Source organism: Rattus norvegicus, chromosome 5 (genome assembly GCF_021556685.1).
Source record: "Rattus norvegicus strain SHRSP/BbbUtx chromosome 5, alternate assembly SHRSP_T2T, whole genome shotgun sequence".
NCBI lineage: Eukaryota > Metazoa > Chordata > Mammalia > Rodentia > Muridae > Rattus > Rattus norvegicus.
In genome coordinates this window covers 172,442,738-172,469,291 of record NC_141538.1, presented here as the reverse complement: position 1 = coordinate 172,469,291, position 26,554 = coordinate 172,442,738, and the positions used below count along the sequence as shown (strand labels likewise).

Sequence of the window (26,554 nt, the reverse complement as noted above, 5' to 3'; positions counted from 1 at the left end):
CATATCGATTTACACCTGTAACTCTAATGCTCTACGGCCCAAGACAGGAGGTTTGTGATGGGTTCCTTTCCTGACAGCCTGGACTATAAAATAAAATTCTGTCTGAAAAAAAAAATTAAACCCCCACCCCGGACGTACAGAGCAACTTACAGGAGAGCCAGGGATACACAGAAAAACCCTGCCTTGCAAAACAAACAAACAAGTAAAAACAAAAGTGTGTGCCACATCACCATGCCCAACTTCCTGAAAGTTTTCTCATAACAGAACAAAGAAAGCCATAGATCAAGACACTTTAGAATATGTGAGTGGAGATGCCAAAAAAGGCTTTTACAGCAAGATGGGGGCAGTTCTCCCACCTACAGGCCTCAGATGCTATCTGATGACAGTTTTAGTTTTGGGGTTGGTGGAACCTTTATGTTTTCCTCTGTTCTCATAAGTTCCCTGTAATGATGACTCTAATAGCTGAAAATTAAGTTAAAAGGTTTGTATTACATGCCCCATCTGTAAAAAATTGAGTTTTTCCTCCTCCTGACCACTTAACTCCCAGAAATAACAACTCTGAAACTAATTACTTATATATAATTAAATATATATTGATGAGTAAATGAATATGTGTACATTTAATGCCTAGGCCATAGTATTGGCTTGTTCTCTGACTTGCTTTTATTATCCCTTTTAATCTAACCTGGGTTCAGCTGTGCGGTCTTCGTCTTCTGTTTTTGTTTTTTTTTTTAAGATTTATTTGTTTTATGTATGTGAGTACACTGTAGCTGCCTTCACACACCAGAAGGGGACATTAGATCCCATTACAGACATTACAGATGGTTGTGAGCCACCACGTGCTTACTGGGAGTTGAACTCAGGGACCTCTGGAAGAGCAGTCAGTGTGCCCTTAACCACTGAGCCATCTCTCCAGCCCTCTCTTGGTCTTTTTTTTTTTTTTTTTTTTCAGAGCTGGGGACCGAACCCAGGGCCTTGCCCTTCCTAGGCAAGCGCTCTACCACTGAGCTAAATCCCCAACCCCCCCCCTTGGTCTTTTTATATCTGTTTACTCATGATTCCAGGGTGAATCTCCCTCTATCCATGCCTGATGTCCCGCCTCCTGTTTCCTGCCTCATCTCACTGGCCATAAGCTTTTTTATTGACAGGTGATGCTTCTAAGAAATTCTCTCTACGAAGCTAGTGAAATACTAAGTTAGTTCCAAAATGTTTCTATTATTCATAGGATGTTAGTTCTAACACAGAGGTGGGCAAGGAATGGCTGGCTATTAGGGGGCTAAAGCTAGCTTGAGATAAAGTAATCTGACCCAGCGAAATTCCAACATCTCTACATCATTGCACTTGGGTCAGTCAGACTTTTCGTGGATAGACAGCTTCTTTCCAAGAGCTCTCAGATCCGCATGCTAAGCAAGCATTTTACCAACTGAGCCATGTGTTAGACTGGACTGAACTGGACTGAAACTAGGATCCAGAAGTCACTTCTTTCAAGTATCTCATCACAGAGATAAGAAAAGAAATGAATAGGAAAGATAAATACAAGCAGAACACATCCACGTACAGCAAGGGTAATAGGGAGCTTCCACAGCAAACAGACAGAGGCGGAACCATGAGGTTTTAGTCAAATCTGTTGCCAAGACTCAACCCCACCAATATGTGGAGGAGGCTGGAGCTGAGAAGTTATACTCCTCAGGACAGAAATCAAGCCACCATCCACACCTTCACTTTCCAAGAAGACGTGGTCTCTCCACAGAAGGAGGAGTCGGGAGTCTTCTTGTCCTGTTATAAAAAAGCTTGGCCTCACACAAGGAAGCTTGGGGATGGTAGGGGCTGCGGCTCTCGGGGAACCAGCAGGTTAATTGCACCACCATCAACAACCACGAATTTACTCCAGGAATTCAGTGACTAATAAGTGGGGGGCTTTAATAACATGTTCTGGCTAACACCCAAAGAGACACCACCCCTGAACAGAAATTCTTTGCAGCTTATCTAGATTTTGAGCTATAATATTTCATGTACACTCTCATCTGTAAATCTCATTTAGGTTCCAGCACCAATACATTTTAAGCATTCAAACATGTTTTACAGAGCCGGAAATGTGGAGCGTGACCATTCTGAACAAATGGGAGATTTATACAGCAAAAAAAGAAAGAAAGAAAGAAAGAAAGGAAGGAAGGAGGAAGGAAAGAAAGAAAGAAAGAAAGGAAGAAAGAAAGAAAGGAAATGTCACAGTTATTTTGAAATAAGCCAGTTTTATCCAGGGTTATCTTACCTGCCTGATAGAATTATAATTCTTTTGATAGGAGAATATAATATAATGGGTAACAGTCTTAGTAAAGAAATCTTTTTTTTTCAAGATTTATTTTTATGAGTACACTGTTGCTGTGTTCAGACATACCAGAAGAGGGCATCAGATCCAATTACAGGTGATTGTGAGCCACCATGTGGTTGCTGGGAATTGAACTCAGGACCTCTGGAAGAACAGTCAGTGCCCTTAACCTCTGAGCCACCTCTCCAGCCCAGTAAACAAATCCTAACAAAAAGATATCCTCTATAACCAAACTCTTAATTTTGTTAGAAGTACAGCTCTACGTTTCTTAACTTTCTGTCGTTTCTAAGAAGACTGGTTAGTACGGGAAATCAGGCAGTGCCTGGGGCACACACCCTATGGGATCTGGGCTACTTCACCCCATTGTGTCCTCAAGGAAGGGTTGGCTCCTCGGCTCAGCAAAAGCTCCAGAATGGTGGTATGGCCACATTCTACAGCAAGATGCAGAGGGGTCTTGTGGAGCCAACCAGCAGCATCGACGTGCGCACCCCTGTCCAGGAGATGGCTGACAACTTCTCTGTGGCCTCCCCGAGCAGCATAGTGCAGAGGTGTGAGGTCCAGAGAGTCTCGAGCATCTACGTCGGTGCCCTTAGCCACCAGCAGCTGTATAGCACGTAGACAGCCACCACTGGCAGCCCTGTGGAGTGCAGAGCGGTTGTTCCTGTCCCTGATATTTGGGTCTGCCCCATGGCCCAGCAGCACCTCAATTTCCTGGGAAAGGAAAGGAAAGGAAAGGAAGATGAGAGGAAGAGCCTAGAGCCTATTACCTTAGTCCAGAGGGGTGAGGATCTGGGCCTGGTGTCCGCCTGACCCAAACCCTTCAACATCTTTTTCTTTTTAGGGAATGAATGAGAATGGGATAGACTCTAAAGCAGACACAGATTCTTAGATCAAATTCAACACGGTGCAAAGGCTGCTGTCCTCTGGTGCGCTCTGGGCCACACTAATCTTGAGCTCCAGCTGAATTTGTTTTTTGTTTTTTTTTTTTTTAAGTATAAAATGGAGTTTATTCAGGGCATGGGAAGGGGAGTTGAGAGAATAGAGACAGAGAAAGGCAGAGAGGGGGGTGGAATGTGTAGAGGAGTAGAGGCTGGCCTTGAGCACAGGGAGAGAGTGGGGAGAGGTAGGGGGGAAGGAGGACCAGGAGCAAGGGGACAGCCGAATATTTTACATAGATGTCTGTTGCCTGGAGTGGTGGCCCATACCTTAAAACCCAGTACTCAGGAGGCAGAAGCTGGAGAATCTATGGGAGTTCAAGAGCAATTTAGCAATTTAGAGCTTCAAGCCGGCCAAGGCTACATAGAAAGATGCTGACTCAGAAAATCTATGTAGCTACCCATCCATCTGCCTAATTCATTGTTACAGATCACCAGAACAAAAGTGAGACCGCCAGGTACGGGAGACCTCCCTAGGTATCAACCAGTAGTAGGGAGGTTATATAAGGAGTGCCCAGCTGGAAAGAGGCTCAGCTCCCCACCCCACCACCCTGCCCACCTGTGCTTCAGGAAAGCCACTGTGTTCCTCTCCTCCCCAAGAGCTTATGGAAGTAAGTGTAGGGGATGAGGCCCTTTGGCTTCTGGCACAGTGATTCCGGGCGAAGGCTGGACCTACTTGGTGGTGGCCTAAGCCAGCTGCCAGGCCAAGTGCGGTGGCTCCTGTACTGTCCAGGGTGTCCACCTTTGCCCCCAGTGTCAGGAGAAGCCGCAACGCTGACGCACTTCCAGCTACCGCTGACACCAGCAGAGCGCCGTCCAGGTCTACACTGCCTCCAGCAGTCAGTAGCTCCAGCACCGGCAGTTGCCCACAAGCTGCTGCCCAGTGTGTGGCAGTCCAGCCTCTTATGTCTTTCACATCAGGGACTGAATCTGGAGCCGCCGTAAAGCATGTAACCAGTAGCGTGCGGCCCAGAGCAGCTGCCCCGTGCAGGGGCGTGAGGCCCGTTTGAGAGCATGGAGCAGCTGCTGAAGCCCCGCGTCGCAGCAATAGTTCTGCCACGTTCGAGTGCCCATGCCAGGCAGCCTCGTGCAGTGGTGTGCGCCCTGTGTGGTCAACTGCACCTGCCAGGGCCCCCCGCTGCAACAGTAGGCGAACCAATGGTGCGTGCCCTCGCATCACAGCCAGATGGAGCGGAGTCCTACCTGTGTGATCCCTGTCGGGTACGAAAGAAGTCATAATGCTGCCCAGATGTTCAACCCCAGCCAGGGAAAGAGTTTAGAGCTAATTAGTCATGAGGCTCACCTCTCCTCCACACTGGCACCTTGCCTCAGCAGCTGCATCACCAGGCTGGGAGCTCCCCACCACACTGCCTGGAACAAAGTACTCCAGCCCTGAGGTGTAAGAGGTCTGTCTGTCTTGTCTGCTGGGGTCTCCTCCCAGACCAGCTTCATCCACTGTAGTTCTTGCTTCAGCCTGCTGGAATCCATCTAGGGGAGAGCAGGGACCTGCGTCCACACTAAGGCCCCTGGCTGGTTCACCTTACCTGTCCCTTGTCACCATGTCACCACTCCACCAGAAGGACTCACACCCTTTAGCCTTCTGAAGGGCTGTGGCTCCCAATTACCTACAGAGGGAGCTGGCACAGGAGCTCTGACTTCTGGTTGACTCTGGTTTTCTCTGTTTTATTTCTAGTCTAGCTTCATTTGGGAGTCTAGATTGGGAGGTAAGAGTGGGCAAAGAACTGCTGCTCCCTTTTGCACCCTGCGGAGGCCCCCAGACACTGTTTATTTAGTAATCTGAAGGGAGTCTCGGCCTGTCAGGTGCACCCCTAACCTGACCACCTTGCTCTCTTGCTGACTACTAAAACTCTTGGCCACACTCCCAGGAAGAAAGACCAGGACAGGTTGGGAAGGACAAGCAGGAACATGCCCTGATTGACAGCCCTTCCTTCCTCTCTTCCTCCAAGTAACACAAACTTTAATATGTTCTGACTTGCCCCCAGGTACCCTGAGACCAACCTGGGGCTGAAACCACCTCTCTTCCTGGTTTCCAATAGAGTGGGTGAGGAAAGAGATGTCTGGGTGGGAAGGGGCAGAAGCAAGCAAGGATCTTTCTGAAACAGGAGCTGTTAAGTACCTATGTCTAGAGGTAGAAAGGGGGTCTGTAGGAACAAGGCATTCGTGTGGACACTTGACTCTGGGCCTGGGACAGAAAGGGCAGGGTTGCCCACTGGACCAGATTCTAGATGTGGGAAGCAGGGCCTTGCCAGCCGACCCCAATGGATCTGGAGGAGACTGTGCAACAATGGGTAACATAACATTTAGCTGTCTGTTTTAGCTCCAGCTATTCAAAGGATGAAATGCCTCAAGAGACATATTTGGACTCTCTCCATCCTGCGAACAGCAGTCCTTCCATGTGGTACAAGGAAGTGTCTCCAAACAAAAGTGTGAAGACCCCATATTGGAGGCCCTGCCCGATGGACCTCACCAGTCCATTTAGATGCCACTTCCCAAGGGCTTAGAGTCTAACAGCCAAACTGAAGTAGTCTTTGTCTCTGACCCCGTTGTTTTCATCTCAGCACTCGACAGAAGTCTGCCATTAATTTTTTTTTTGTTAGCTGAGTTTTTTTTACTCACTTTTAATCCCAGCACCCAGGAACGAATATTATTTATTTTATTCATTTGTGTGTGGTCGGGAGTTGCGTGCCCAGGGGAGGTCTGATGACAACTTGCAGAAAGTCAGTTTTCTCATACCAGGTTATAAACAAGCTTGCCTGCAACACACCCCCTGCCTTTTGGACCATTTCACTGGCCAAACTCTGTTCATTTTAAATGTCTGTCTTTCTCTTCTACGGTAGAGGTTCCTTTAAAAACATGTTTCACAGATTAGACAACAAGAAGCAAAGATCGGGGCCAACATAAACATTCATACTGGGATGTGTAGTGAGAATTTTTGTTTCTTTAAAAAAAAATACATAGGGTTGGGGATTTAGCTCAGTGGTAGAGCGCTTGCGTAGCAAGTGCAAGGCCCTGGGTTTGGTCCTCAGCACCAAAAAAAAAAAGAAAAGAAAAATACAGGGGCTGGAGAGCTCAGTGGTTAAGAGCACTGACTGCTCTTCCAGAGGTCCTGAATTCAAATCCCAGCAACCACAGGGTGGCTCACAACCATCTGTAATGAGATCTGATGCCCTCTTTTGGTGTGGTCTAAAGACAGCTACAATGTACTTATATATAATAAATAAATAAATCTTTAAAAAAATACAGAAATATGGGGTTGGGGATTTAGCTCAGCGGTAGAGCGCTTGCCTAGCAAACGCAAGGCCCTGGGTTCGGTCCCCAGCTCCGAAAAAAAAAAGAAAAAAAATACAGAAATATAAGAATATCATTTCATTGTAACCCCAGGTGTGGGATATACAGCTGCTTCCACAGCAGCCAACTGTGACTTGCCTGGTGCTTTAACTGTGTGACATTTGGAATTCCGAGGACTTTTCAGAGAGTATATAAATGCTAGGTAGGGCCCTGAGAGGCATTGTTGTTGGTGGATTGTTACTTGTTGTTTGTTAAGTAGTTGTTCGAAAAGAAAAAACAAGAAGACTGAATATCCTGAAGGTGAGGATCAAATTTGCCCAAATGAACTCGACACCTCTAATCAGCAGAAAGTAGCCTAATGGGGTTGGGGATTTAGCTCAGCGGTAGAGCGCTTGCCTAACAAGTGCAAGGCCCTGGGTCCCCAGCTCCGGAAAAAAAAAAGAAAAAAGAAAAAAAAAAGTAGCCTAATGTTTGCTCCCTTTCTCTTTTATCTAGTGTTATGGGGTTGAAATGGTGGGAGAAGAGTGGAGAAGGGTGGAAGAAAAAAAGAAGTCACAAAGTAGCCCAAGTCCGACTACAGGGATAAGCTGAGGCTTCAGTTTCGTTCCGCACAGGATGATACAGGAGTGAGTCAAGCACCCTGTGCCTGAAAAGCCACTTTCATGGGGCAGTTTCAAGGGGGTGGGTAGGTGGGAGGGTGGAGAGACTCCTATCACATAGGATCCAGGGAGACTGTAATTCTGTTCATGCCAGGTTCCCTCGGCCCTTCCCAGGATCCCTATCTTCTTAGAACGTCTGTGGCCTCTTCCATCATCAGCTGCAGCTTTCCTTGGTGGAGCTGTGCCAAGCTATCAGGACAGCAGCATAGTTCACAAGCATATACAGCTCTTCTTTTGAAGGCCTAAAACAATTCCTGGAACAATTCCGTAGTTTGAATGTTTCTCCCCAAAGTTCATGTTCAAAACTTCTCTCCTTCCCTCTGTTAAAATTAATTATTTAATTTCTTATTCACTTTTATCCCGAACAATTTATTTTCTGTAAGTATTTGTCAATGATATTGGCAGGTGGGGCCTTCGAGAATTAAGGTTAATTCAGGCCATAAAAGTGGGGCCCTAGCATTTATGACTTACACATTCACAGATACACATAGATAAGTTTGTGTGTGTGTGTGTGTGTGTGTGTGTGTGTGTGTGTGTGCAACTTCAATATGAGTGCCCTCAGAAACAAAAGTGCATCAGATCCTCTGGAGCTGGAGTTACCTATCATGAGTACTAGGAATCCAACCAAGCATATAGTGCTCTTACAGAGGACCTGAGTTCAATTCCCAGCACCCACACTGGGTATCTCAGAACCACTTGTAACTTCAGCCCCAAGGAATCTGACTCCCACTCCTCCTACTTCCTTTTCTCCTTTTCTCCTTTCCTTTTTTTTTTTTTTTTTTAAGATTTAAGATTTATTATTTATTATGTACAGTGTTCTGCCTGCATATATACTGGTATACCAGAAGAGGGCGCCAAGATCCCACTACAGATGGTTGTGAGCCACCATGTGGTTTCTGGGATTTGAACTCAGGACCTCTCACGGAGCCATTTTAAAAGATGGAGTCCCGGTATGTATCTCACTATATAGCCTTAGCTAGCTAGCCTAGAACTCACTATGTAAACTGACATGGAATGTATAAAGATCTACCTGCCTCTGTCACCCAAGTGCTGAGATAGAATGTGTGTACTATCATACGCAGCTCTGACCACCGTGTCTGGCCTCTGAGGACACTTGTGCTTATGTGCACATACCCACATATAGACACACATACATACAGGTCAAAAATAAAATGTCAGGGGCTAGAGAAATGGCTCAGCAGTTGCAAACACTTGTTGCTCGTACAGAGGACTGCGGTTAGATTCCCAGCACCCATATGGTGTTAGGGCCCTGAGAGGCATGGTGGGTTGTTGTTTGGTTGATAATTGTTGTGGTTTGTTATGCAGGTCCTCCAACAACTAGAGCAGGGGCTTTTCCTACCCTGCCTAAAGATCCTGTTGCCCTAACTGGGTTGCCTAGCCTCAGTGGGAGAGGATGTGTCATTCATATATATATATATATATATATATATATATATATATATATGTATATGTATATGTATATATGTGTATATATGTATGTATATATGTATATATGTATATATGTATACATATATGTATGTATACATTATATTATATATATTATATCTATAATTACAAGAGTGTGTGCTTAGTAGGAAGATAATTTTAAAAAATTTGGGGGTTGGGGATTTAGCTCAGTGGTAGAGCGCTTGCCTAGCAAGCACAAGGCCCTGGGTTCGGTCCTCAGCTCCGAAAAACAAACAAACAAACAAACAAAAAATTTGGGATGTATTTATTTATTTTATGGGTATGAACATTTTGCCCAAATATACGTATGTACACGACATGCATACCCAGTGCCTATGGAGACCAGAAGAGGGAGGGCTGGAGTTTTCAGGACTATATGCTCCCATCGTCTGAAGAGCTTGTTGCGTACTTCCACAATGGGTTGGATTTAATATGGAGTAATTGCATCTGCTTTTAATTAGGTATCCACTACCTGCCGGGCACCACAGTAAGCACTAACCGTACGACCCGGTCATGCTGCGAACAGCTCCAGAGCATGAAGTCACCTGGTGTCAGAGAAGGGGAAAGGCAGGGGCTCAGGCTGGGAAATGAGTTGATAGTTCGCCCCTAGATGGCGGCTATTGATAGGGCTTCTGTCATAGCCAAGATCTGTGAAGCAAAGCCATTGTTTGAGAGAACTGGAAGCTGGGAAAGGGTAGGCTGAGAGGAAGGAGGGCCCCAGTGCTCAGATGGGAAGAGCTCTGTAAGACCTGACAAGAGCACATAGGAGCTGCCTGCCTTTGCCTGGTAAAGAGGCCCAACAAGGTAGTGGGGGAAACTGTGGTAGAGGAGTAGCTCTGGAGACTGATATTCAGACCTAGACTAAACGGACTAGCTACCTGATGGATAGTAGACTGTCTACTCTCTGATGGCTAGGATCTAGGTGTGAACTGAATCTGGGGAGGGCAAAAGGATCTCTAGCCTGGGCCTAGGGTACTTGGGGGTTAGTCCTGCTGCCTACCACTGTGATCTTGGGGGGAAACACCCTTCAAGGGCAACAGCAGGACATGAGTGATCAGGAAAGGGAGACAGAAGAGGATGAAGGCGTTACCTCAGACACGGCACCCATGCTACCCCGAAGAAGGCCTACTGATTACCACATCTCAGTCCTGGCCACCCAAGGCCTCAGGACCCTGATGCTGTCTGCCCGGGCCCTAGCTGGGTTCCTGCTTCATCTGCTGCTGCCTGGGACAGTCTTCCTGCTGGTATTGCTGCCAGCAGCTGCCGTTGTCTACCTGGGATTCCTGTGCCACTCGAGGGTGAGCAGTATCCATTGGTTAGTCCTTGGGGAATGAGTGTTCTGCGGAGGTTCAAGTCCTTGGGCTTGTAGGTGAATATGCCCCCTTCTAGCCCTGCCCCTTTGTAACCAGAGACATATACATCCTCCTCTTCTGCCAACACCCCTACCAGCTGCAGACAAAGAAAGGCTCTTTGTTACACAGGGAACAGCTGCCTTGCCTCTCCCAGGCCCCTCTTAGCTTTGTACCAGGAGGCACCAGGGCCTGGTCAGTGAGGTTGACGTGGAGATAGGAAAATACATTGTCAGATTCACCTGTCCTCAGTGCCTCTCCACTACACACAGACACAGACACAGACACAGACACAGACACAGACACAGACACAGACACACACACACACACACACACACACACACAGAGAGAGAGAGAGAGAGAGAGAGAGAGAGAGAGAGAGAGAGAGAGGGAGCACCCTTCCCTGAACCCTCTTGACCTTGGCTAGGTTTCCCCATCTATGGCTTGATCTATACATAGATGGCCCCTATATCCCTTTCTGAAGCTTATGGAGAGAAACGAGGCTAGCTGGTGACACTACAGATGAACCTCAATATCAGCTGTCAACACAGGTATGGGTCATGGAAGGAAGCTCATATGGGGACAGGAAAACTGGCTTGGGAGAGCCAGGGAGGTTCTCTGGCCTTTTCTTAAGGAACCCCCTAACACACACCCAAGCACTCAAAAATGCCACCACCAACTCTCTAGGTTCAGTTCTCACATTTCTGACCAGGCTCCACCTCCAGGCCTTCCAGCCCTACCCTTTTCTTTCTGGACTCTGCCCTGAGCTCTAGGCCCAGCTAGGATCTCCAGGCCTCGGGCCCAGGTCCTCCCTTAGCGCTACTCCACTCCGGTGCTTCCCTGTCTGACTGTACGCCTGCACTGCCCACAGGTTCATCCAGCCCCGGGTCCACGTTGCAGAGCGCTGCTCTCAGACCGTGGCTCCGCGGCGCTCATAGTGTTCGGATTCCTCTCTCTGCCGCCGCTTCTGGTGCTCGCCTCCGCCGCCCGCTCCCTCCTGGTCCGGCGACTACACCTTGTACTGCCTACCCCCGCGAGGACCCCCGACCCGCGCCGCCTGCCCAGAGGCAGCGAAGATCTGGCGGACGAGGAGAAACACCTTTGTGCTTGGGTCTGACGCCTCAAAGGTCTCTCCCAGTTCTATTCGCTTGACCCCCATAAAGTGGATGACGGCCGCCTTGGGGCTCTGAGCGCAGTGTTCGAAGTCTCCAGGAGGTGGCAATCGGGTCCCTCAGAAGAGGGAGAAAAGGTGTCCCTGGAAGAAAGGCGTTTGTTCTCCATCCCCTCATGTGGTCCATAGCCAGCTTTGCAGCCATCTATGTGCCCCGCAAACCATGCATAATTCTAGAAGCTCCAGTGTAGCCAGTAACAACCAGACTTAATGGCTCATCTTGTTGGGTCAGTTGAGTCCTCCAAGGTCAGCCATGACCTTGTCCAGGACGAAGATCAGTTGGGTCCATGGTCAAACTATTATCAGATCAGGTTTGAGATAGGATCTGGGATCAGTGATTCAGTGTAAGTGCAGGGTCAGCATGCCGTTGTAGTTAATATATAGTTTATTTTTGTTTTATGTGCATTGATGTCTTTTTGCCTGCATGTGTGTGTCTATGTGAGGGTGTCACAAGCCCTGGAAGTTACAGACAGTTGTGAGTTGCAATGGGGGTTCTGGGAATTGGACCTGGGTCCTCTGGAAGAGCAGCCCATGATTTCTTCAGCTCCTAATACTCAGCTTGCATTCAGGGTCAGGTATCCAGAGCTGTATCCATGAACTAGAGCTCATCCCCTGACCAGGGTTCTTTCTTCTGAGACAAGCAGCAGAGTAAGAGCTCATTTTACAACGTGAGTAAATTTAAGATTTCGAATATCTTAAAATATTCAATATTTTAAATATCTTTGTATTTGGCATGCTACAGTTTTACTAATATTCTCCTACGTATTCATAAATTATCATCCTCCTTCCCCTCCCTGTGTCCTATCTTCTCCTTTTCCTGGGCCTCATATATACTAGAACTAGAATATCTTACTTATTTTTATTTTTGTAGAATATCTTACTTATTTTTATTTTTAGTAGTCCTAGGATAAACTTAGGTGAGCTATATATCTACCACTGAGCTATATATCCTTAGCCATGAATATATTTTTAAAACTTAAATTATTTTTAAAATTTATTATTTTTGAATTTTATTTGTAGACCAGGCTAGCCTTGAACTCAGGGAATCTGCCTGACTCTGCCTCCCAAGTACTAGGATTAAAAGTGTGTGCTATCGGGGTGCTATCTCCGAAAAAAAGAGAAAAAAATGCGTGCTACCATCTTTTCGGAGCTGGGACCGAACCCAGGGCCTTGCGCTTGCTAGGCAAGCGCTCTACCACTGAGCTACATCCCCAACCCAGCCCTGAGCATTTTAACACAGGAATTCGACTGCTTCTACCACTGAGTGAGCCCTCCAGATCCTGTCCCCGAAGCCCTGGTAATATATAATGCCAACCCATTCTGTGGTGATTGGAAGGAGCTGTGCCCTGGTTAGGTTTTTGTGGCAAATTGATAAAAGCCAGAGTCTTTTGAGAAGAGGGAATTTCAGTTGAGAAAATGCCGCTAAATTGGCCTGTGGCCATTTTCTTGATTAGTGAGTGATGTGGAGGGCCAAGATCACCTTGAATGGTGGCACCCTAGGCATGTGGTTCTGGGTTGTATAAGAAAACAGGCTGAGCAAGCCATGAGGAGCAAGCCAGTAAGCAGCATTCTTCTATGGCCTCTGCTTCAGTTCCTGCCTCCAGTTCCTGCCCTGACTTCTTTTAGTGATGAAGTGTGAACTGGGAAATGTAAGATGGAAATAAACCTGTCATGATGTATCACTTATCTTTGGTCTGTCTGTCTGTCTGTCTGTCTGTCTGTCTGTCTGTCTGTCTCTATCTATCTATCTATCTATCTATCTATCTATCTATCTATCTATCTATCTATCCAAAGTCTCTCTGTGTAGTCTTTGCTATCTGTGTAGTCTTTGCTGTGCTGGAACTCACTCTGTAGACCAGACTGGCCTTGAACTCACAGAGAACTACCTGCCTCTGCCTACTGAAAGCTGGGATCAAAGGCATGTGCCACCACTTAATTGGTCATGGTTTTTTTTTTAAACTTTATTATTTTATGTATATGAGTGCATTGTTGGTCTCTTCAGACACACCAGAAGAGGGCATCAGACCCCATTATGGATGGCTGTGAGCCACCATGTCGTTGCTGGGAATTGAACTCAGGACCTCTGGAAGAACAGCCAGTGCTTTTAACCACTGAGCCATCTCTCCTGCCCTATGATGTTTTATCACAGCAATAGAAACCTAAGACAGGCACTAACTTTAGTAGTTTTGGCCAGAGACCAACAACAACAACAACAAAACCACGAAAAAAACAAACAAACAAAACACCAAAAAACACAGTCAGCTTAGCCCCCTTTAAGGTTCTAGTTTCATGGCCCTCAATACAGAGTACTCACCCTTTCCCCTCTCCACATCCCAGCATGTCTCTCTGTCCTGTGTTCAGAAAACTGTTTCCTATCTGTTCCTTTCAATGTACTGGTTGGTTCCTTACTGTTTGTGTTATTACTTTTTTGTTTTTTGTTTTTTCTTTTTTTTCCAGAGCTAGGGACCGAACCCATGGCCTTGCACTTGCTAGGCAAGCGCTCTACCACTGAGCTAAATCCCCAATCCCTTCTTTGTTTTTTCAAGATGAGGTTTCTCTGTATAGCCCTGGCTGTTCTAAAACTCACTCTGTGGATTAGGCTGACCTTGAACTCAGATATCTGCCAGCCTCTGCCTCCTGAGTGCTCTAACTAAGGAGTGCACCACCACTTTCCAGCTTGTTATTAGATGTGTGTGTGTGTGTGTGTGTGTGTGTGTGTATGGGTGTGCATATGCCACAATGTGTATATGTGAGAGTCAGAGGACAACTTTTAGGAGTTGTGGGTCCCAGGGATGGAACTTAGGTTGTCAAGATTGGCAGCAAGTGCCTCTCCGGTCCCTTGGTTTCAGTTTTTGTAATGTTTAATTGTTGGGGGCTGGGGGGAAGTTTGAGACATATTTTCTTGTAAGCCCCGCAATATATTAAAAATATGATCATTATACTTTACCTGGAATCTAGTTGTAACAGACTTGTTCTTTACTTTAACTTTTTTTTTTCTTTTTTCTTTTTTTCGGAGCTGGGGGCCGAACCCAGGGCCTTGTGCTCTCTAGGCAAGCACTCTTCCGCTGAGCTAAATCCCCAACCCCACTTTAACTTTTATTAATCTAACCAGACTGCCCTAGAACTCACGATCCTTCTGCCTCAAGCCTCTCACGTACTGGAATCATAGGCATATGCCACCATGCCCAGACCTAACTTTCTTTAAGGATCTAGCACACTGTTTTGCCAGTGTGGCTCAGCCAGGGTCAAAGCTCAGCCTGTATCAGGATTGAGTTAATTTTGTAGCCTCAAGCATAGCCCAGTGTGTGGCTGAGTCAGGTCTATTGGGTGCCTCTTTCGTCTTGGGGTTTTCCGTCCTTCATCTATGTCCAGCTTTGATTGCTTTCCTGATCAGACAGAAAGACGGAGCCAGCTGGTCGCCGCCAAGCTACCCAGGAGTGCTTCCTCCGGAATGAGGCCGCCTTCCTTCTGCTGGAAGCTGGTCTGGCCAACCCCAGAGGTTGAAGAAGACTCTCCTGGGAAGCTCTTGGCTGAGGATTGGATCTGCCTGGCCTCACAGTCATCAAAACAACAGCTGGGCCTAGTGGGGGTTGGGGAGGTGACTGTAGAGATCAACTCCAAAGTTTAAGTGGCTGCTGGCTGGGTGAAGAACTCTGTCATAGCAGCTGCCTCGGACATGCCATTTCCGAAAGGTGTTTCCTAGCTTCCCAAGCCTTGGGTGTCCTCCAGGTGGCCCTGGAGATGTCCAGGAGAGGGCAGTGGAATGACCTACTTTAGCCCAGTCTTCCAGATTTTCTTTCTTTCTTTCTTTCTTTCTTTCTTTCTTTCTTTCTTTTTTCCTTCCCTTCCCCTTCTTCTTCTTCTTCTTCTTCTTCTTCTTCTTCTTCTTCTTCTTCTTCTTCTTCTTCTTCTTCTTCTTCTTCTTCTTCTTCTTCTTCTTCTTCTTCTTCTTCTCCTTCTCCTCCTTCTCCTTCTCCTCCTCCTCCTCCTCCTCCTCCTCCTCCTCCTCCTCCTCCTCCTCTTCCTCTTCTCTCTCTCTCTCTCTCTCTCTCTCTCTCTCTCTCTTCTGGGCATCTTTTCAAAGGAACACTGTGTGCAGAGCATGGTGGTTTATATCTGTAATCTCAGCACAGGGGAAGTTGAGGCAGGAGAATTGCTATGAGTTTGAGGCCAGCCTGGGCTACAAAATAAGACTGTCACAAAACCAAACACTACTGTGCTACTGTGGAAGGAGCTGGGTATAGCAGGGTACAGCTTGGTGTCTATGTGGGTTAGACACGACCTTGGTTCTATTCACAGCACCGAGTACACATGAAAGGAGTACTGTGGAGGTTGTGGGAAGTCTGTGGAGGGGGCCTAGGGTCTGTATTTAGGACAGAGATGTACCAGCTGGTAGAGCAGAGCCTGAGTACTGAGGAGACAAGCTAACTCACCGTACAGCCAGGTTTGGGGTCACTGTCCTCCCTTTGTCCCTCTTCAGAGATCCAAAAGGAGCCTTTCATTTCCACCACCACTGGACAGATCCAAAAAGGGGGGTTTGGGACTGAAGAGGTGAGTGGGGCTGGGTCTTCCATTACAGTGATCCCTTCCCATCCCTGAGGCAGTCACTGGCCTGCATAGCCTACTATCTCCTGCCTTGGCAGTCCTGTGTCTGGACCCTATACGTGTCTGTCTCCTAACTCTTGTCTAGCATGAGCTCATGAGAGAAACATTGCCCTTTAGAACTAGAAATCCTCGTGTCTAGACTCTAGCCTGAGAGTTCAGACCACCCTAACTCTTCTAAGCCTCTGTCTTCTACTCCTCACCAGCTCCTCAGGGCTGCAGATCTAAGCTTCCAGGAGGGCCAGACAAGCTCTCCACTCAGGGTATACAGGCTTCTTTCCCAGTAACTCAGGGCCTGCCTTATAAGAAGGAACCTGACTGGTGTAGGCATGTATGTAAAGCTGAGAACTGTCTGTACTCCTCCTAGGCTTTGAGTCAGAGCCTCATCATAGGTGAAGAGACTGGCTCAGTGAGATTCCCACTTTACCTAAACCATTCATTCACAAAGTATTTACAGACAAGTCCACAGACAGCACCTGCCAGGAGAGACCTTAGGTTGAAACAACCTCATCCATCCAGCTTCAAGTCTGGGCTTAAGCTCCATCCTTGCCTCTTTCCCCGGCATGTGGTTTGGAACTCTGGCAGAAGCAGTAACTGAGCCAGGGGTGGGATGGTGGTGGTGGCGGTGTGTAGGTAGAGTGGGGTGGTGGGGGTGGGTTGGGTTGGGGTGCTGAGTAGGAAGAACTGGTGCTGTCCCTGAAAGCAGAGGCTACTCCTCCTGAATCTCTCAGGTCCCCACTGCTAGAACACTTCCTTTTGAGACTACCTGGGCCTTCCTCAGAGATGGGCCAGGGAACTCAGATCTCAGATCACCTCTTACGGAACCATTCCAGCCAGGACCTAAAGCTGGGGGTCCCGTGTCAGGATGGAGTATTACTGTTCAGCTAGTGGTACATTTGGGGCTTGTAGTCTATCTCTGATGGCTGCTTTCCTAGAAGCATGGAGTCAACCGTCTTTGCCTCACCTCAACCTCTTCCAGGACTCTCCTAGTACTCAGAATCCCTGTGGTCTGAAGGCTACGGAGCCTGGCTTGCTGCCTCTGTCCCAGCCCAAGCATCCGGCTATACACGTGCACTTTTACCCATATCCCTTTGGCTCTTGGCATTTGCTGTTGTATCTGCTTGTGAAGTTTTCCTTCTCAGAACTCCTACCACAGGGGGACCTGAACTTACACAGGTCTTACACAGTTAAACCTTTTTTTAGGGAAATTAGGAACAATGTGGCAGATTAGCCTGGTCTACAGAGTGAGTTCTAGGATGTCCAGGGCTACACAGAGAAACCCTGTCTTGAAAACTCACCACCACCACCACCATAAAAAAAAAAAAAAAAAAAAAAAAGATTTGCTTTAGCTCAAGATCTCACAGTGTTTCAGTTCAATGAGCTGGGGAAGGTGTGGTAACCCCAACTCAGACCGTAGCAATGGAATGTTCTCAAAGACCTGTCCCCAGGGTTATTTCTGCCAGTTAGGCACAACCCCCTACATGTTCACAGATGCCTACGGTTTCATGGCCGCTAGCTAGCTAGGGAGTGAGTGTTGAAAGCAGGAGACTGGGGGATCATGTTAGATCCAAATCATAACACCCAGCATGTTTGCTAGCATAGAGCTTTCTTGCTCAGTCCTTATCTGGTAGTACTGTGAGGACAGGCCTTGGCCCAGTGCCTGTTCCTCTGTGCAGAGATAAAGGCGACCAACTTGGTAAATAAAGGGAAGGCTTGCATTTATCCCATGCCCAGGTTGCCCACCACACCATTTTTGTCCTCCTCGCCCCTCTTGCTGAAAGGAAAGTAGGTTTGGGTCAGATCTGGACCCTGAGGATGAAAAAGGACCCTAGATCTCCAGACCCAATTCTCGGGCTCTGGTGCCTGCCTCAGCAAAGCTGGTCTAAGAAGAAAGCGTAACAGACAGCAGGAGGGAGCCAAGAGCCCTGCTGCTCTGGGCCGCTGCTCCCTCACTGCCGTGAGATGGGGTTATAGACCTCCAGAAGCTACCTCCAACACTTCCTGCTTTTGTGTTCTGGTATGTGCTTGCGTTTTCATGTGGGACACAAACAACAGGGCAAGCCGGATGGATGGACGGACGGATGGTGGTGGCATTTGCCTTTAATCTTAGCAGAGACAGGAGGGTCTCTGTGAGTTTGGGGTCAGCCTAGTCTATAGAGTGAATTCCGGGACAGCCAGAGCTACACAGAGAAACCCTGTCTCAGAGAGAGAGAGAGAGAGAGAGAGAGAGAGAGAGAGAGAGAGAGAGACAGAGAGAGACAGAGAGAGACAGAGACAGAGAGAGACGGAGAGAGACAGAGAGACAGAGAGACAGAGAGACAGAGAGAAACAATGACATTTGAGGGGTGCTCAGATCAGGCTGGTCTGTGGGAGATTGCTTTGTGTGTAATTGGTGTAGGAGGACCAGCACACTATGGACTTTTCCGTTGCCTCAGCGAGCGGCCCTGAGTTGTATAAGAAAGCTAGCTAAGCGTGAGTCAATGACCAAGCCAGCAGCCTTCCTCTGTGAAAAACAACCAAACCAGCATGACAAACAGCAGCTCACAGTTAGGGTGGAGGGGCAGCTCTGTCCTCATCTGAGGTCAAGGGTCAGGTCAGAGGCCTCAGGAGCTGCCCTTTTCCCTGGGGTTGAACATGACCACAGCCATCTGTGGACAAAAGGCCCTTCTCTGCAGAAGCCTGACAGTGGGAGGGAAGGAACATTCCCTTGGTCCTTGGTTGGAAGCAAGCAGACTTGCTAAGAGCAGTGTCTCTGGGTTTCAGGAAACCCCCACCACCTACCTACAGACAGACAGGGCGGGCCAGCTCTTCAAGGAAGTGAGGCACAGGGCCTCCCTGTCCTGAGCTAAAGCTATGGGGGCGGGATAGATTTAGCATCAAGGGCAGTCTTTTCTTGGGTTCCTAGATTGACAGAAACAAGCAGGGGCAGTCCCTGGAGGCTAAGGACTGAGGGATCAAGGTCGCCCTGCCCGGGCACAGCTTTGCCTGTGACCACATTTCTGCCCTTTCCCTTCCCATGAACCTGTCTTCCAAGGCTTCTGGGCTATTGTGTGTGTGCTTCCTTTGGTGTCTGCCTCAAGCCCAGACCTGACCCTGACCAGTGCACCCCTGGCAAGTCCCATACCCTCTATGATGTCTGTGTGTCTTCTGAGGGTGGGGAGAGCGTTACAACACAAAAGGATAATATTTTTCTGGTGGCTGAGCAGGGGGTGTGGATGATGGGAAGGGTGTCCCAAGGAATTTGGCAGCAGAAGCAACTTGGCCTGAGCCCAAGTCAGGCAGGTAGCCCAGCTTGGATAGCGCTTTGTGGAGACTGGGTCTCTTGTGCCCTCTCCATCTGATGGTGAGGCCAAAGGAAGGAGAGAGCCACTTCCCTGAGTCACGGCCAAGAAGACCTGATCATTTTTTCCAGAAGGGTTGGAAACGGGGCAGGCTGAGGTATGATGGTAGGCTTGAGGGCTATGAGCCTCTCCTTCCTCTAAGACCCAGCTCCCTGGCACGGCAAGCCTGAAATAAAATGAATCTTCCGGATACCCCATGTCCTCCGCTTGTTCACACTGTATCTGGAGCTGGAGGTTGTTGGTGGCCCCTGGGTGGCACAGTCTTTGGGGGACTCACCCACACTGTTCTCATCCTCAAGACTCAAGCAGACACATCAAGAACTTTCTGGTCCATTCAGAGGCCTGAGGTCTGTGGAGGGAAGCCAACACCCAGTGCCAAGATTCCCGGCAAGGGGGTGGGGGACGGCAGCGGGACATAGCTTTTACTTGTTCCTGCAGTAAGCGTCTCAGGCTTGGCGTGTTGCTTCCTTTTTTAGGCAAAGCCAAGCTCAGGCATAGTCCTCAAGGCCCCACAGTGTCTCACCTGCCAGAAATGGAGGAAGTAAAACCATTGAGTCCCATCCGTCCTCCCTGCCGAGCATCCTCTTGCTGAGAGTGGGAAGGGAGGAGACATCCTGCCAGACAACACCCCCTCCCAATGTGTGCCTCCACCCCAAATACTATTACAGGAATTATTTACAGGAAAGCCCTCCTGAGAGCTCAGTGTTCTGTGGACAACACTTGTAGACAGATTCCTTTGGTCTGGACTTGGCTCTGACTGCAGGATCCAGCTTTAGGTCACCAGTGGGTCTCTGGTCCTGCTGGGGTCTGACCTGGGTGTAACCCTGGGCCCGGTTTGGATAGTGCATAAGACAGCAATAGGTCACCATGGTCACACTGGATAGGTTCTGACTCCCTGACTTCCCCTTCTGTCTTTTCCTCCAAGAATTCAATTGAGAGTTCTGGCAAGGTGGGGGCTTTTCATTCTGTAAAAAAAAAAGCTTCTCGGGGCTGGGGATTTAGCTCAGTGGTAGAGCGCTTACCTAGGAAGCGCAAGGCCCTGGGTTCGGTCCCCAGCTCCAAAAAAAAGAACCAAAAAAAAAAAAAAAAAAAAAAAGCTTCTCATATGCTTCTGTCTCCTCTGAAGGCAGCGTCCTTGCTGGTCAGTCTTTGGAGAAAACTGGCTGCTCCTCCAGTTTACAGCCAAGCTGGGTCCTTGTTTGAGGGAAGGTTGCTTCTTTGTACAGCCCTACTTCTAAGTTTCTTTTGTCTTGTAAGGCTCTCTTGTCTTCATGAGCTTTGCAGATCAGGAACTGCGGGGGATGGGGGGGGTTAAAGGGTAGGGGGAGAGGAGAGAGGTGGAGAATATGGACAACACATTATCTCAGCCTGCAAAAGAGAGATGGGAATGTTTGTCAGCGCATGCCCACACCTAAGCGCCTTTGTGGCTGCTGCGTGTCACCGCAAGTCTGGGACCGCTATGGCATGCATCACCGTGCAGCCGGTGCAGATTGGCCTTTGCGCGCGCGACTGAGTGCACGCGCCTCCAAAGCAGGGCGTGGCCGCGAGTAGGTGTGGTTTCTCAGAGGTGGGTGGGGCCTGACTCACGGTAGGAGGGCAAGTTAGCTGCCAGCTGTGGTCGGTCAGGAGCCCGCCACTCCAGGCGCGATGCTGTTCTGGACTGTGCTCAGCATGGCTTTGAGTCTGCGGTTGGCACTGGCGCAGAGCGGCATAGAGCGCGGTAAGTGTGGTGGAAGCCGGATTCCAGTTCCTCACAGCCCATCGGCTGCTGCTCAAGCGGGTCATGAACTGTCCAGGTGCAGCCCGGGGACGAGTGGGTGGGAAGGTCCGGGTAGCGGGTGGGGCACACACCAGCACCTCAGCCACCTGCGGTGGACACTCCCCGGCATTCTTGGTGACTCAACTGAGCTAGAGCTGGACTTGGAGCGCTGAGGCCACGGTCTCCCTCGTCCCGTCCTGCCCCGCCCCGCCCCGCCCCGCCCCTCAGGCCTGGATTATGGAGAAAGATGTTTAAGAGGCCTCCCTGACTCAGTTTCCTTACCTCTGAAAGGTCCCTCAGTAGAAAGGAGGTAAGAATATTGGAATGGCCCAACCAGGAGGGGGAAGCCCCAAAGCCAGGACTAGATTCAGGCACCTTGAGAGCTGCTGCCTATTTGAGACTTAGTGATGGAAGGTCTCATCAGTACCTCAGCTGGCTGGGCAGGAAGAAAAGGGGATAAAAGGGGAGGCTCACTAGACAATGGTTGGGTCCTCAGGCTGCTGCGGGTGGGTATATCCAGCTTTCTTCGTACAGATGAAGCAGGGGATAGGGGCCAGAGGAGGGGAGGGGTGATGTCATTTGTAACTGGCTGTCTAGTGGACATAAAGGGCTGACTGTTCAGTGTGTGGTCTTTCCCATCTCTTCACTTATGCTCTCCCATCCTCTCCTGTTGTCCCGTGGTCTCAGAGCCTTTGCTTCACCTGGAAGCTGAGTTTCCTAGCTTAACCTCATCCTGGAGGTGCCCTTCTGAAAATCAAGTGTAAGGGGAGCAGTGAGTGTGACTCCGGCCCCTCCTGGAGGCTATATACAGAAAGCTAGACCTGCATGCAGTGTCTATTGAGGACGGGGGTCAGCATTTCCCTACAGAAGGAACACGAGGACAGCCCAGGATGCCCTGGGCACATGAGCATTGCACAGTTGGGAACCAGAGGAGAGTGTGGGCCTTTTGTTGGCTTATAGCCCCATTCTGAGGATTCTCTACCAGTATCTTTGGGCAAAGGCAAACATGTGCTTAAAGAAAGTTCAGGCCTTTGTGGGGAGGGTTTCTGCCCTGGGCATGGGGTTCTTGGCAGGGCTACCTGGACTGAACTCCTTGTCTTTCCCTCTAGGTCCCACAGCATCAGCCCCCCAGGGGGACCTGTTGTTCCTGCTGGACAGCTCAGCCAGTGTGTCACACTATGAGTTCTCAAGAGTTCGAGAGTTTGTGGGGCAGCTGGTGGCTACGATGCCTTTCGGACCCGGGGCTCTGCGTGCTAGTCTGGTGCACGTGGGCAGCCGGCCTCACACGGAGTTTACTTTTGATCAGTACAGTTCAGGGCAGGCCATACAGGATGCTGTACGTGTTGCGCCCCAACGTATGGGTGACACCAACACGGGCCTGGCACTGGCTTATGCCAAAGAACAATTATTTGCTGAGGAAGCAGGTGCCCGGCTAGGGGTTCCCAAGGTACTGGTGTGGGTGACAGATGGGGCCTCCAGTGACTCTGTGGGCCCCCCTATGCAGGAGCTCAAGGACCTGGGTGTCACCATCTTCATTGTCAGCACTGGCCGAGGCAACCTGTTGGAGCTGTTGGCAGCTGCCTCAGCTCCGGCTGAGAAGCACCTACACTTTGTGGATGTGGATGACCTTCCTATCATTGCCCGGGAGCTTCGGGGTGCCATTATTGGTAGGTGAAGAAGCAGAGCCTGGGAATCCCTAGGTGACAGCTTGCTGCGGGTGGAGGAGCTGGGTCGAGACCAGGGAGAACCCACGGGCCTGGTGCCTTTGAGTATGAGTGGGGAGGTGGCTCACATGTTCTCTGCATACTGTCAAGAGACATACTCCCACTGGGTGCTTGCGTGTACCCTGACGCCTGGGCCATGGAGAGACTGTGGCAGGTCTGAATAACCACTTCAAGAGGGGACTCCCAGGCATGGGAACTCCCAGGCCAAGGAACCGAGGGTTACTTTGGGTGGGGTGTGTGTGGGGGGGCTAAATACCGAGGATAAAGGAGGTCTAGTGCTCCGTCAGGGGTTTCTGCCTATGGTATCATGTGCCTCTGTGTATATCCAGGCCCACCATTCCTGGAGAAATGACCAAATAGTTCAAGGATTGTCTCCTATCCTAGGGAGCCACAGGCAGAGAGGGTTTGAGATGGTTTTCACCCAGGACTATTGTGGGGTCTGCTGGGGAACCCAAAACAAGGAAGATCCACTGTAGGACCTAAGCACCTTCTTTCTTCTGGACCTCTGGTAGCCAGTTCCCCAAGGAGGAGGAAGGGGCTGGAGACTAAGGGCCTGGTATTTGGCTCGGCCTGTGGAGGGCACAGAAGAATGCTATCACTCCAGGGCAACATTCTTACCAACTCTCTTACTGCAGGTTAATCATCTACACTAAAGAGGAAGGTGTAGGTCTATGGGTTGGAAAGGGGTGAAAGGTCTACCTCGAGAGATCTCCTAAGGACATCTCCTGGTAGACCCTGGGCCAAGAGGCCCAGATGAACCTGGAGGGGGCAGAAGGAGAAAAGGGTATCATCGGAGATAAATATTAGGGTGGGGACATCTGTCACTAAGGTCAGAATGTGACTGGGAGGTTGGGCAGGAAAGTGAGTGCCCAGCTGACCAACCTTAGCACCCAGCATCAGCAAGAAAGTCAAGATCTCGATGGCCTCCTCAGACTCACCTGCATGTTGGTCAGATGGCTGGCTGATCATGTGTTGGTTGTCACTGCCTTCATTCTGGAGTCCCCCTCCCACTCTCGGAGAGGAAGGTCTCACACTCTGCTCACTCTTAGGTCCAGTTGCTTCTGGGTTGTCACGTTCCTACTACCCCAGTAGTCTCCCATCTCCTGGCTGCAGCTTCTGGTCTATTTCTCTCCTCCACGACTGTTCAGAACATGTCTATCTCACTAAAAATTTTGTGCTGGCCACATGGTCTTGGAGGACTGGACCTCTGTTCTTAGATAATATTGTGAGCGTTGCCACCTTTGAGGGACCTTGATCCAGGTTGTTTGTCTGGGTGAGCAGCAGCCACTATATCTTATAGGTCTGTGTTTGGTGTGAAGTGGGTAGGAAAGTCTATGATGGGGCTTAGAGTTGGGGGACTCTGTCCTTCCATCACCCCAGCTTCGTAGTCATTAGCATCTACTGGTAGTGAATACTTACCTTGCTCCTGCCTCTTCTTGGCAGAAGGCCTCATCTATTTTATTGAGTCTCCAACTTTTGGGTCCTCTCCAGATGAGTGAGAGCCCTATTTGGTGACACAGAGAAGGTCACTTTTGTTCCCTGACCCCAGCACTACACCATCCTTAGATGCGATGCAGCCACATCAGCTTCATGCTTCGGAGATTCTGTCCAATGGCTTCCGCCTGTCCTGGCCGCCCCTGCTGACAGCGGACTCTGGTTACTACGTGCTGGAGTTGGTGCCCAGTGGCAAACTGGCAGCCACAAGACGCCAACAGCTGCCCGGGAATGCTACCAGCTGGACCTGGACCGACCTCAACCCAGACACAGATTACGAAGTATCGCTGTTGCCGGAGTCCAATGTGCGCCTCCTGAGGCCCCAGCACTTGCGAGTACGCACACTACAAGGTGAGGCAGGGGTACCTCATGGGAAGGCAGGGTGGCATGAGAAGGACACTCCTCCTCTCAACCATCCTCTTCCTTTGCAGAGGAGGCAGGGCCAGAACGCATCGTCATCTCGCATACTAGGCCGCGCAGCCTCCGTGTAAGTTGGGCCCCCGCACTTGGCCCGGACTCCACTCTCGGCTACCTTGTACAGCTCGGACCTCTGCAGGGCGGATCCCTAGAACACGTGGAGGTGCCAGCTGGCCAGAACAGCACTACCATCCAGGGCCTGACGCCCTGCACCACTTACCTGGTGACTGTGACTGCCGCCTTCCGCTCGGGCCGCCAGAGGGCGCTGTCGGCTAAGGCCTGTACGGCATCTGGCGAGCGGATCCGTGTCCCGCAGGCCATGCGGCCGGAGGCCGGACTGCGGGAGCCCTGACCTTCCTGCCTCGTCCACCCGAGGGGCCCTCTTCCCTAATCCAGTGAGAGAGGCACCGCTGCTCGTGGTTTTTCTTGTGGATGGAGTGGGGTGGGGAGATGGGGGTGCTGGTCCTACCTTTGACCTGCGTAACTCCTCCGGTCGTTTCCCCACTGGTCATCACCGCCCTTGCCTGACTCCCGGGAAACCTGTAGCAACCCTGGTAGCCTCACGCGCAATGACAATCCTCTCCGGTTGCCAGTGGAGTTGAGCACACGGTGGTCCTTGGGCAACATTTGGCGAGGGGATGGACAGTGTTTGAGGTCAGGTTGAGACTCAGGAGAAGCATTCAGGAGAGGAGGCCACAGAGTTTTCTACCTGTGCCAAAGACTGGGCCCTCTGGTGGCAAGGACTACACATGGCTTGGAGGAAATGTCCAGGACCCTTCAAGTCCTGCCTGTGCCTAGAAAGTGGGTAGGAGAAAGGGAGGAGAGAGTAGTGTAGGCAAGGTTCCCAAAGACTTCCTTAGGGCAAGGAAAGGTAGGGAGAGATACCGGGAGGCTGATGATGTTGCCAACTAGTTTTCATCAAGATTTTCTGCCAGCCTGGAGGCCAGGATCTGTCAGGGTCACTGACTCTGCCTTCCTGCCCAGGACCTGCACTGGGCCCCGCTATCAGTGCGGGGGGGGGGGGTGCAGAGTCTTCACAGGAATGGGGGATGAGACCTTGGCATGTAGTACATTGGGGATAGGAGAGCCCTGCCGTGACAGACTTACAGGGAGTCTCCTGCTTTAGTGTAGGGAGCAAGGTGACATGCAGGTGGGCTACCTCCTGTCATCACTACTGCCCTGGGGCATCTGACAGATACCTAAGGGTAGTCAGGAACAGGCTTCCTCTCCAGTCCCTATGTACGCAGAGCCCCTCCTCCCCAGAACCTCTTGCCCTAACCTAAGCTTACTCCATCTCTCTTCCCCACTAATGACCCAGACTCTAACAATAATACAGTAAGCCAGATGTAAACTGTGCCTGCAGTCTCATTAAAATGCTTTATTTTTCGTCAAAACTCTCCCCGACTGTGTACATGTGTGGGCAGCATGAAAGGTTGGTGTACAGGGTTTGTTATGTCTGGGGCAGGAGGGGAGCCGGGTCTGCAGCATCTGATCACTCAGCCTTCTGCCCCTCCATGTTCCCTGCCACCTGTGTTCCAAGACCTCACGTCTGCAGCCGGGGATCCGATGTTTGCAGTAGGTGGAGTGGCTGCTGCTACACTCAGAGGGCGGGAGGCTTTCTAGGGGTGTCCCCACCACAGCCTGCACACTACTCAGCCCTCTGCATACATGCTCCCCTTACACTACTTTGGCTACTAGTGAGATCCAGGAGAGGTGGGGTAGACTTTGCATATGAGTGGGGCAGAGGTGGCTTTCCTGAGATCTTGCCTACTACCGTTTGTTTCCCAGGAACCCTAGGGAGCATTGTAGGGCTCATCCTGGACATCCAGAGGAGCTCTGGCCATGTATTGGATGTGTTGTGTATTTGTGGGAGGTGACTGTTTTTGTGATGATGGCTTCAGATACAAGGCCCTAGCCTGCTTATGGGGCAGAATCCACTGGGGTATGTGTGCTCAGGAGGGGTAGCCTCTCTCTCCATGCTTTCTTGTCAGGGCAGGAAGC

General features: G+C 49.9%; 3 protein-coding genes across 8 annotated transcripts; 2 read left to right on the top strand and 1 right to left on the bottom strand.

Annotated features, from left to right (window-relative positions):
* Nucleotides 1–1,988: 1,988 nt before the first annotated feature.
* Ankrd65 (ankyrin repeat domain 65) lies at nt 1,989–5,144 on the bottom strand. 4 transcript variants are annotated; one of them, XM_087551006.1, is made up of 4 exons: nt 4,891–5,128; nt 4,565–4,749; nt 3,938–4,475; nt 1,989–3,037 (listed from the first exon to the last, which is right to left on the bottom strand). In XM_087551006.1, the coding sequence occupies exons 2-4, from the start codon at nt 4,747–4,749 to the stop codon at nt 2,663–2,665; spliced, it is 1,098 nt and encodes a 365-aa protein (XP_087407132.1). In that variant the 5' UTR covers nt 4,891–5,128; the 3' UTR covers nt 1,989–2,662.
* A 4,312-nt stretch (nt 5,145–9,456) lies between these two features.
* On the top strand, nt 9,457–12,309 carry Tmem278 (transmembrane protein 278). The gene is given in 2 exon segments (NM_001109426.1): nt 9,457–9,994; nt 10,917–12,309. Coding segments are annotated over 2 exon segments (498 nt in total). The 5' UTR covers nt 9,457–9,742; the 3' UTR covers nt 11,163–12,309.
* Nucleotides 12,310–20,722: 8,413 nt separating this feature from the next.
* Nucleotides 20,723–25,947, top strand: Vwa1 (von Willebrand factor A domain containing 1). 3 transcript variants are annotated; one of them, XR_015619588.1, is made up of 4 exons: nt 20,723–20,879; nt 22,028–22,585; nt 24,192–24,487; nt 24,568–25,947. XR_015619588.1 is itself a non-coding variant. In NM_001013938.1 (4 exon segments), coding segments are annotated over 4 exon segments (1,248 nt in total). In that variant the 5' UTR covers nt 20,760–20,806; the 3' UTR covers nt 24,906–25,947.
* Nucleotides 25,948–26,554: the final 607 nt, after the last annotated feature.

Excerpts from the sequence above, each read along its gene's own strand:
- Ankrd65 (XM_087551005.1), bottom strand. The coding sequence starts at position 4,749 with ATGGATTCCAGCAGGCTGAAGCAAGAACTACAGTGGATGAAGCTGGTC. Across the intron at positions 4,476-4,564 it reads GGTGCCAGTGTGGAGGAGAG|GGATCACACAGGTAGGACTC; the intron begins GTGAGCCTCATG and ends CGTACCCGACAG. Across the intron at positions 3,038-3,937 it reads CTGGCTTAGGCCACCACCAA|GAAATTGAGGTGCTGCTGGG; the intron begins GTAGGTCCAGCC and ends TTCCTTTCCCAG.
- Vwa1 (XM_087548543.1), top strand. The coding sequence starts at position 22,144 with ATGCCTTTCGGACCCGGGGCTCTGCGTGCTAGTCTGGTGCACGTGGGC. Across the intron at positions 22,586-24,208 it reads GCTTCGGGGTGCCATTATTG|ATGCGATGCAGCCACATCAG; the intron begins GTAGGTGAAGAA and ends CACCATCCTTAG. Across the intron at positions 24,488-24,567 it reads GCGAGTACGCACACTACAAG|AGGAGGCAGGGCCAGAACGC; the intron begins GTGAGGCAGGGG and ends CTTCCTTTGCAG.